This window comes from Tripterygium wilfordii, chromosome 3 (assembly GCF_013401445.1).
Source record: "Tripterygium wilfordii isolate XIE 37 chromosome 3, ASM1340144v1, whole genome shotgun sequence".
Classification (NCBI taxonomy): Eukaryota; Viridiplantae; Streptophyta; class Magnoliopsida; order Celastrales; family Celastraceae; genus Tripterygium; species Tripterygium wilfordii.
Genome location: NC_052234.1, coordinates 2,268,889 through 2,279,561, shown reverse-complemented (window position 1 = coordinate 2,279,561; position 10,673 = coordinate 2,268,889). Strand labels below are relative to the sequence as shown.

General features: G+C 37.0%; 2 protein-coding genes across 2 annotated transcripts; both read left to right on the top strand.

The window, feature by feature from the left end:
- The first annotated feature begins 253 nt into the window (after positions 1–253).
- LOC119989872 (protein PIN-LIKES 2-like) lies at positions 254–1,941 on the top strand. Its single transcript, XM_038835613.1, has 2 exons — positions 254–369; positions 459–1,941. The coding sequence occupies exon 2, from the start codon at positions 511–513 to the stop codon at positions 1,876–1,878; it is 1,368 nt and encodes a 455-aa protein (XP_038691541.1). The 5' UTR covers positions 254–369; positions 459–510; the 3' UTR covers positions 1,879–1,941.
- A 749-nt stretch (positions 1,942–2,690) lies between these two features.
- LOC119985413 lies at positions 2,691–8,704 on the top strand. Its single transcript, XM_038829719.1, has 7 exons — positions 2,691–2,984; positions 5,245–5,365; positions 5,473–5,535; positions 5,630–5,677; positions 5,790–5,843; positions 8,067–8,124; positions 8,232–8,704. The coding sequence occupies exons 2-7, from the start codon at positions 5,285–5,287 to the stop codon at positions 8,273–8,275; spliced, it is 348 nt and encodes a 115-aa protein (XP_038685647.1). The 5' UTR covers positions 2,691–2,984; positions 5,245–5,284; the 3' UTR covers positions 8,276–8,704.
- The last annotated feature ends 1,969 nt before the right edge of the window (positions 8,705–10,673 follow it).

Below are 10,673 nucleotides of genomic sequence, written 5' to 3'. Positions count from 1 at the left end.
TTCCTATATATATATATATATATATATATATATATTATTTCGTCCCCACCTTCGTTGCATTATTAAGAGTTGAGACAAAACAAGCAACATGGAGAGTGACTGAGACAGGACCATGGCATGTGACGTGGCATGTGGATCAGTGGATGGATTTCACATCGAAAATTCAAAAACCAATAATGTAGAATTTGATTCACTTGATCAATCAATTACTCCTCTCAAAAACAAACATTTCTGTTGATTTCAAATCCCAAAGGATCTCACTTCTTACCTTGGAATCTCAATTATTATCACTCCCTCCATTCTCAGCTTCCTCTGAATTCACTGTGCACTAACACTTTGAATCTATTACTGTTATATCAAAATTTCCAGGTTCATATTTGTGGTAGATTCTTTGAATCTACTACTTAACTCTGAAATTGCTTTATGGGTTCACTCTTTTAATGTTTTGGGTTGCTCAGGAGCTTGAAATTCCAAGATAATTTTCTTCCAGAGATTCAAGAAGAAGATTGAATGGAAGCAGCAATAAGAGTTGTAATGGCTTCACTACGTGAGAAGATGAAATCTGAAGGAGTTGATGTCTCAACAGCAATATTTCCTCTACTCAAACTCCTCTCCCTCACAATCATAGGCTTAATTCTTGCCCACCCAAAAGTCCAATTAGTCCCAAGATCAACCTACAAGCTTCTTAGCAAGCTTGTTTTTGCTCTCTTCTTGCCTTGCTTGATATTCACCCACTTGGGTCCATCAATCACTCTCAACAACTTCCTCCTCTGGTGGTTCCTCCCTGTGAATGTTTTAATCAGTACTGTCATTGGCTGTGTTCTGGGATACCTGGTGGCACTGCTATGCCAGCCACCGCCGGAATTCTTTCGATTTACCATCGTCACTACCGGGTTTGGTAACACGGGTCATATCGCTCTGGCTATTGTTGGATCAGTGTGTCATAACCCAGATAACCCATTTGGTTCTGAATGTAAGAGGTCTGGTATGGCATATGTTTCTCTGACTCAATGGGTTTCTGTGATTCTTGTTTACACGTTTGTGTATCATATGATGGAGCCTCCATTAGAGTACTATGAGATTGTTGAGGATGAAGAGGATGAGATTATGGAAGTAATTGATAATAGTAATGTGAGTAGGCCACTTCTGGTTGAGGCAGAGTGGCCAGGGATGGAAGCTAAAGAGACTGAGCATTGCAAGACACCTTTTATAGCCAGATTGTTCAACACTAATAGTGAATCCAACATTTCAGACAGGAACATTCCGGACCTTGAATCAATTGACGAGGAGAGAATTAAGTCCATAAGATGTTTGGCAGAGCCTAAAGTTGTCAGGAAAATCCGAGTTGTCGCGGAGAAAACACCAATTCAACACATTCTTCAGCCTCCAACCATTGCTTCTTTCTTGGCAATTCTTGTTGGAATCATTCCTCAGGTCAAGTCTGCAATTTATGGCCAGGATGCAGCGTTAGGCGTCGTTACGGACAGTTTAGACATCCTGGCTGAGGCTGCAGTGCCGTCTGTGATGCTGATACTGGGAGGAATGCTTGCTGAGGGACCTAAAGATTCGCGGCTCGGAATGAGAACCACTGTTGGGATCATTGTTACACGGATTTTGCTGCTGCCTGTAGCAGGAATAGGGGTGATATGTTTAGCAGATAAATGGCATCTTCTGGTGAAGGATGATCGATTGTATCGGTTCGTGCTTCTGCTGCAATACACAACACCAAGTGCAATCCTGTTGGGGGCTGTTGCAAGCCTGAGAGGTTATGCAGTGAAGGAGGCTTCTGCATTACTCTTCTGGCAGCATGTGTTTGCCTTGTTTTCACTTTCATTCTACATCATTGTATATTTCAATCTGCTGCTCCCTTATGTCTAAAGATTGATCTTCCCTTATCAAATATGTAATCCATTTAGCACATATATCATCGCATTGATTGAAGGCTGGCCTTTGAAGTTTTCTGTTCTTCAATACAAACCTAGAGTCCATAATATTGAAGATATGAGAATCAATTTAAGATTTCTGCATAATCTCAATCTTGAATCCATCAGGCCTTTAAAATTAATGATTATAATTTTGTGCGTAAATATAAAGTCCGTGGGACGAATTTATCCGAGAAAAAAAGACAAACAATGTTGCAGACTCTCAATTTATGATCCTATTTCATCCTAATCATATGTGATATGTCTGATAGTTATTGGTTATAAATATATATATATGACCCATTTACAAACACAATTCGAACATGCCACATGGATTGAGAGTTATAAATTAGGAATATCAAGCATTTTTCAAAAGAATAATTAAATCAAATTAAACGTCCAAACTTTCATAGCGTATCTACGTTAAGTATTTTATATGGATTTATATAAGCCGTAATAGATAGCAAAATGTAACGGGACGGCCATGTTTTGAAAACCGGACCGGCCCTTGAACCGGAAAACTATCTGGTTCACGGTTTAAAAGGTAAACCGGTGTCAAAATCGGGTTCGACCGGCCGGTTCAGTCAAATTTACCGAACCGGTTAAGTACCCGGTCACCGGTTGAACCGGCCGGTCCGGTCCGGTTTTCAAAACCCTGCGGGACGGGTCAGATAATGAATTTGACCGTGCTAATTTATGGAGCATACGGTGAGTTTAAATTTTCAATTATCACAATTTATGAGTTGACCCTTGCTCAGTCCACATGCCAATGTCATTCTTCCTTAGCCCAAATCTCACATGTTTGATAGAGTTGCGGGATCTTGTATGTGAGAGGGGATTTACCAGGCTGTGAGCAGCGGTGGTGGGTAAATAGCAAGACGCAGATCTACCGTCGTTTTAGTTGGGTCCCTTGTCTTGTGATTGTGGCTTTGTGCCTCTGTCCTTCTGCGGACATACAGATCATCCTCTCTTTCAGCTTCTTCCTCAGCTCGATTCGTACACAGGAATTCGAACCCTAATCCACATCCAAGAAGAACTGTTGCACTCGCAGGTACAAGAAAGGTAAGTTACTTTCGTCTTTTTAATTTTACACGTCTTTCAACACCCCAAGAGTGTCGTTAGTATTGCACGATTCAGTTATTTCTCTGAAACCACATCGTTTCCATGCGATTTTTACGTAGTTTCGATGGTTAATGCTGTGAAAACTCTCTGTAAGGAAATCAAATCTTGAATTGAAAGGAATGCTCAGATGTTTAAGGTGCATTGAGTCGGTATGCGTTTTCATTTTCTTTGGTGTGGACTTCTACTTCTTTCTAAAATTGGAGATGGTACAAATGCTATGGTTCCTTTGTGTAACACTTTTTATTCCTTTTGTTTCATGTTGATATTCTTGCTTGTGCTGATTATGGTTCAATCATCTTATTTAAGGATTCATTTTGATTGAGGATAGGTTTGATCTATATGCTTTCAATGGAGAAATAAGATAATGAGATAGGATGGTGTTTTAGAATGGCATGATTCATTCCAAATTGCGCAATGTTGGAAAATTTGAACTTTTCTTGCTGAGAAATGTATGCAATCTCCACATATATGGAGGTCATTTAGTTTCTTATGAGACTCTTGATACTTTACAGTTTTTAAAGCCGTGTGCATTTATTTTATGGGACATTGGAACTTAAGTTTTAATCGTGATTTCTTGAGCCACACCTAGATATATATTTTTCTCTGAAACCACTTCATAAGATCCAGGTATTGAAGGAATTTGTAGTTAAGAAAGATCATGGTGTTGCTGAAGTTTTCAAACCTTTTGGATTGTTAATGAAAAAGGAATTTCTGTTATAGAAGAAGGGGCTAGAGGGTGTCAGTTCAGGGGTTTGTTGGTGTGGGTTCTATATTCTGTTTAACTAATTCATGTTTTAGCTTAATCATTTTCATGGATTTTTGTGGATTTTTCCTATCGTTGTTGGATCTCTTACCATGGCTGCAAGCATGTGGCCTTTAAAAATTTATAGGATTAAAGATCACTGGCGGCCATTGGTTTCTTTAGTTTGGGGATTGTCGTTGTGGGAGTTTTTTTTTCCCCCTGCTCTCAGGGCTTCCATTGGTTGATTTCTTCAATAGGAGTTGTTGAGACTTGAGAGTATGGCCTTAGACAGGAATGTTTGGCCAAAAAGAATGCACATAGGGGATTCTCCTTAATATCTCTCATGGATTCATGTGCCCAAGCCCAAATAGTTTGGGATGATTATGAATTCACAATGATGATTGCTTGATTTTTTTTTCCTTTTTGTTGTGCGTTAATGACTGAAAGAAATTCATGAGAGTTGTCTTGCTTGAGTGCATCTGTTGGCAAATAAGATTTTATATCAAATGATTTTTTATCAAGACTTTTTATTCCATTTTGTAATACCTTAAATATCCTTTTCTTTGCCTTTATCTTCTTCTTCTTCTTTCCCTTATTGTTCTACTCTTTAAAGGATACTCTTATCTCTTTCTTGAAATAATTATCTCCGTGAATTCTATTTCCCTTTTCTAGTTTTGAAATTTTAAAATATTTTTATTTCTTTAACAGTCTTTTCAAGGCCCATTTCTTAGTTTCTGTGTAGTTTTGTTTACACCTTATTGGCGCCTTAATGAAAAGTTTACAATTCAAATGCAATGGGAAAGGGGGCTCAGAGGGATTGCAACCCTTAGAAACAAGAGGCAGAAATAACATTACAAGACACAGAGAGCACACAAAAAAAGAAGAGATTTCAACAAAATCTCTTAAGGACTTATGATTTGACCACACCTAAATTGATGTCATGAAAGAAACTATTACAATATCCGTCTATAACCACAGTCTTAATGCAGCAAGCCAGTTTTCTTCAAAATGGTTTTGTGACTCAGAGAATACTTTTGTCGCTCCTTTTCAGTCATATATGTCAGAAGGTGGCCATGTGCAAGCTCACCTGAAATCTTCCTTTGGTTCTTTTTGTACCAAACCAGCCCCAAGCTATAATTCAGACACCAAGATATTGCTGGAGACGCAATGGATCCCATACAGATGCCAAATAGTATTTTAGATTTTGTCTTGTCCAAGTGCAGTGATCCCATTCAGCTGCCAAATTTTTTTTTTTGGTTCATTGAAATGTGTATTTCTAGTGCTGCTGTGCTCATCTTGAAGCCTTTTTTTGTCATTTTTCTCCTGGTTCACTATGGGATTCTCCTAGCACTGTTCATTCTTCTCATATTGTATTTTTAAAAATCGGCAATCTCACTTTTTTGCTAAGTTTTAAATTTGCTGAAAATTTTCATGCGAACAACTGATATGCTGTTGCAGCTGCTCTTTCTTGAGTGGTGCAAGTTGCATAATATCAGGCATGGAGGATGTTAAAGAGCAAGAAAAAGTAGATGGAAATTGCCAAGAGTATGAAAAGTCCATGCCATCATCTAAAGAGGAGGTTGTGTCTATAATTTGAATGTGTTATTTATTATGACTGGATATCAAAAAATCGACTAGAAAAACAGTCCAGAAGAAGGGTTCTTACGGTGGCAATGTTTCTTTTAGGAGGCAGCACTAAAGAAGAAATATGGAGGAATCGTGCCCAAGAAACCACCACTAATTTCTAAGGTGATCTCGGGCTGTAATCAATTTATTACTTGTCAGTTTGAGGAGTTGTTGGTTTATGCTGTATATTCCAGCTGAAGCTTGATTTTGTTCTCAGGACCATGAACGTGCTTATTTTGATTCTGCTGATTGGGCACTTGGAAAGGTACTGCTGTGATACATTCCTTCACAACTGTACTTATGCTAAAAAGGTGCTATAGTTTTGTGCTGAGTTAATTGCTTAATATTTTTTTCCCTGATGCTTTTTCGGATAACAGCAAGGGGTAGCAAAGCCCAAGGGACCTCTTGAAGCCCTTCGACCCAAGTTGCAGGTATTAATTAATACTTTTGTATTCAGCTGGATTTGGATTATGCCTGTTTCAGTTTGCATAACCTTGACATTTATATATTGTCAATGGGTAGTGTAACTGTGGTCACATGTCATTATTTTTTACTTTCTGGACAGCGTGAATGGTTTTTGAGTTCTTGAACTAAATAACTTGAAAGCAATCTGACGTATTAACCAGCTGGAAAATTAAAACTTTTTCCATTTGTCAATTTCATGTTATATATAATTATTAGTTTCTGCTTTGGTGATAAACAAGATATTTCATTCAGGGTGACTGAGAAAGTCAGATAATATAAAACTTAACAGAAAATACTATAGGAGAAATGGTCTAGGAGGAACCACATCAGTTCAACGATAGTAGTGAATGACCTCCAGGAACTTACCATGGATTCTAAGTTTCTAACTGCTTGCAAGTTATGCGTCAATGCTAAGTGCCGGACTTGATTCAATCATTGAATGAATGTTCATGTGTGTGTGAGAGATAGAGCTCAACATGAAGGGTCAACAAGGGAGACTTGACCTGGTACCAGCGTTTAAAATGTTTTGAGAGCCTCAAGGAACCACATTTGGCAGCCTGAATTGGATAGCTTTCAATAATCTGTGTGGCTTATATTTAAATTGAGGATAAGCTGATGCTAGTGGTTATGTAATTTGTTTGGTGTAGGCCCTGATAAAGCTAGAAAGTAGGAACTGCCTGCCATTACTGGTTTTTCATAAATTTGGTTAATTTTTTTTCTTTTAAAATCCTTGTCTTCTATAGTTTCTGAATTTTTACTCATCTGTTTGATAAAGATAATGAAATTTAAGCAATTCCGTGAAGGAAGTCTTAGAAAATTAATGATTGTTATGTATATTTGTTCGTAATTGGTTTTCCATAGTTTACGCTCAGTAAATATGAGAGAGGAAGTTGATGAAATACTGGTACAGATGAAGTTGAATTTGAAGTCGAAGTCAGCGATTAAGGAGAATGCTTGGAAATCCCTACCCGGCCTCTTTTAAGGTTGGAACCTCGAGTTCTAGCAACATACAAGAAGATATCCTGCTAGCCCTCAAACTTGCTCAGTTTTAAAGTATGGTAGATGAGCTTGGACATATGCTCTTGTGTTGATGCTTGATAAGTAATAACCCTGTTTCCAAGCCAAAAAAGTCATGTGCTTGCTATAATGCTTCAGTTTTCCCTTGGACTAAAATTTCTTCAACACAGCACTTCCATCGTACTTAAAAATCTGACCTAGAAATTAGTGTTATATTATGAGTGAGAAGCTGCTTAATTTAATGTTGGTAAACCTATTTTACCCTCTTATATTTTATTGGGTTTCTGCATGACACTGATGACAGAAAGAAACTTGGTGAAATGATGGAGTTGGAGTATGTAAAGGATCTAAAAGAATTAGAGGAATCAGTCCAATATTGGAATTTATTCTACATTTATCCCAATTTTTTTGGTTCCGTCAGTGAAAATTACAAACATAATACTATAGTTGGATTTCCGTAGCTCTTTGTTCTTCTGGATTTCTAATGGGTTGATTATGAGCAATAATAATTTTCGGTGGACGCCATATGGAATTCCTTGATAGATGAGTTTATGACCTTTGTGTTCCTGTTATGTTCTCTCAGTTTAAATGTTTATTTGTTGATTTATGGTTCGATGCTTCAGAATAATGAGAGATCCTAGGTTTGGTTGGTAGTGGTGATGGTACAATGAATATATAATCTGTCTCAATTATTTATTACTATTCTATACATCATTCCTGGGTAATGATCTTTATGCCTTATATGTTTGCTCCAGATATGGATGACTAAATTGTTTTCCCCTTAAGAATCATTCACCACTTCAAAATGAAATGAATTGTTCATGCTAAGCATATTGCTTTGTGAGATGAGATGCCTATGAAAATTGTTCCATGTGTCTTCAATTTTTTTGGGTGTTTGATGATTTTCTTTTCCTACTTCTGTGTAATAGGCTCATAACCCACTCAAATCTGTGGGAAATCTCCTGCTGGGTTTGGTTGGTGGCGGTGATGGTACAATGCCTCAGATGTGGATAACAACTTTTCTTGTTAAGAGCCAGCAATTAATGCATGAAGAAATAAATTTTGCATGCTTAGTTTAATGTTGTTGAAGATGCGCATGAAAATTGTTCTATATATGTCTTGGGTATGTAGTGTTTTTTGGGTGTCTGATAATTTATATACTTCTGTATCAGCCCACACAACAGCAGACACGATACCGGAAGTCTCCTTATGCCCCATCAGATGGTGAAGGTTAACCTCCCATCTCATTGTGCTTCATTATCAAGCTCCTTTTGTTCTTCTTAGAGCATTTTTTTTTAACAAAAAAAAAGACACTAACTCTGTTTCCCTTTCCATAGATGCGGGCAGTGCTCCATCTGAGGAGACAGCTGCGAATGAATGAGGGACTGATGCTAGCTTTTAATTGTGTGGGTGACTGCTGATTGTTGCCCTAATACTCGTATAGGTAAATGAGTTAGAATTCAACTGTTGTTTCTGAGAATAAGGTTGGTAATGATGTTTCAATATCACCTAAAAAGAAGCAAGCGACGACATTTATGCAATTGAGACCCATGGAACCCAATTTCCCTCAGTTTTCTTCGGTGGTTTTGCGACTTCTCTGACATGGGACATTAGTTCTTGTCTTTTATGATCAAAGAGCGTACTAGAGGAAATGAAAAAGGACCCTTGTGAATCCTTAATCATTCGACCTTTGTTCCATAATTATTATCATTTGAATGTTTTTTTTTCCTCTTTCAGAAACTGAATGGACAACTTGTATTTCAAATATTGCGGTGTTTGGTCATTTGGTGCAAAATGCATGTTTTTGTGTTTTTGTTACTTTTGGAATTTGATTCAAGAGATTGAGAGCTGGCTTGGAAAACTCACCAAAGAAATTTGTTTTGATGCCATTTTCATAGATGATGACGATTACTTTTCAATCTAATGAATTCAATTCCCCATAATTTTGTTGAGGATGAGCCAGTTAGCCAGACAACCCTGACCCCACTCACTGCAGGAGTCTTTTGCACAGGGTTGTTTGCCTTTTTTAACATGAACTATGAATTATGGACTTTGCTCAAAATTTGTTGTAGGCTATTGGTCGGGCTCAATTTTATGAATCATATGCTCGGTTTTTTAAATTTTGTTTCGTGATGGAACTGCCGGTTACAAGCTAGGCATGTGGATAGTAGTTATGGATCAAACCGGACATTCGTGTTGGTGCCCTATGATAACTTTTAGGTGATTGTGTCATTCGTCTCTTGTGCCCATTCTTTTTATCCAAGAAGACGATCGTTGGACACTTGATAAATGGGGTTCATTACTTTGTGTTTCACATGTTACAAATCAATGGTGAAAAGATAAATTTACACTTTTAAGTACGCATATGAGAATTCTGGTTCATTACTTTGTGTTTCACATGTTCCAAATCAATGGTGAAAAGATAAATTTACACTTTTAAGTACGCATATGAGAATTCTTATATATATGTATATATTCTTGGCCAAAGTTGATAGGCAAGACGGAGCAAAGGTAACCAATTATATAATGGGAAAATTTCCTTCACTAAAAGTTTTATTCCAATAAGGACACTTCAATAAGTTTTGTTCTATAAGGTGCATTAAGTTTAAAAAATATTTCGTAAAAGATAAAAAATTATACATATTTATTTTATTGATAGAAATACTCTCATCTTCCCCATTTGACACCCAAATTGAATCTTCCATTTTTGACAACTATTCCGACCAGCCAATGGGCAAGGACGGTGTGTCTAGGTATGGGTTACAATCCTATGGTGGTTGCTTGTAGCGGCAAAGTCTCCGGTGGCAGGATTGGGCACTTTTCTTCACGGTTGGCCGTAACTTCAAGGTCAAAATCCAATGGAATCAGCAATTGGTGGCAACGAATGATGGTTGAGGATTGGTCGTGGTGCTCCGAAGCTTCGTTTTGGTGGGTTGGCAACCTTGATCGGTGGCCGGACAACGGTGGTCCACCATTCCCATGAATTTGGTAATTGGTAATTTGTTATTTGTTTCGACCTGCACTTGTTGATATGTTTATCTGTTTTTAATATATAATATATGTTTCTAGTAGATATCTTATTGTAATAGTGGAGAAGGAAAATTATGTGTATTAGATGTGAGAAGTTAGGAAACCACGATAAAAAGACATGTAATACTGTCATCTTATTTTTTGTGATTTTTTTTTTTTGGATTTTATGATTGTATTCATGAACATATTATGATAGATAATGAAATTCTGGATTGTTAAATATATATGTTATCTGTAAATTTTGAAGCAGATAAAACTAATTTGGTTTAATTTTTTTATGTTTTTTAGACAAATTTCATTTGAAAATTTATGACAGATGAAACAGATAATATTTTGGAGAAACAGATAAAATTTCAATAGATCCAAAATTGATAATATATAAACAGATCCATCATAACCTGAATCAGAAGAAAAAAAAAATTTAAAAATGAAGAAAGATTATGCGCCTTATCATATGTAATTGCGCCATATGCAAAACAAATATAATATTAGCAGCTCCAAAATAGATAAAATATCAGATCTGGTGATGACAATCGAATGACGGCTTTTTTCATTTTCGTTCTCTATTTCTCTCTAGACCAAGAGCTCTGCTTTGTAGATCTGTCTTTGTCCCAACCGAAGGAAGAAGAAGAAACCTCAATTTTAGTTGCAAGAAAGAAGAAGAATAAACGTCGATCTATGTCGCAAGCAAAGGAAAAAAGAGAGTAGAAGCAATGAATGAAGAAGAGAGGAGACACCGATCAAGGAAG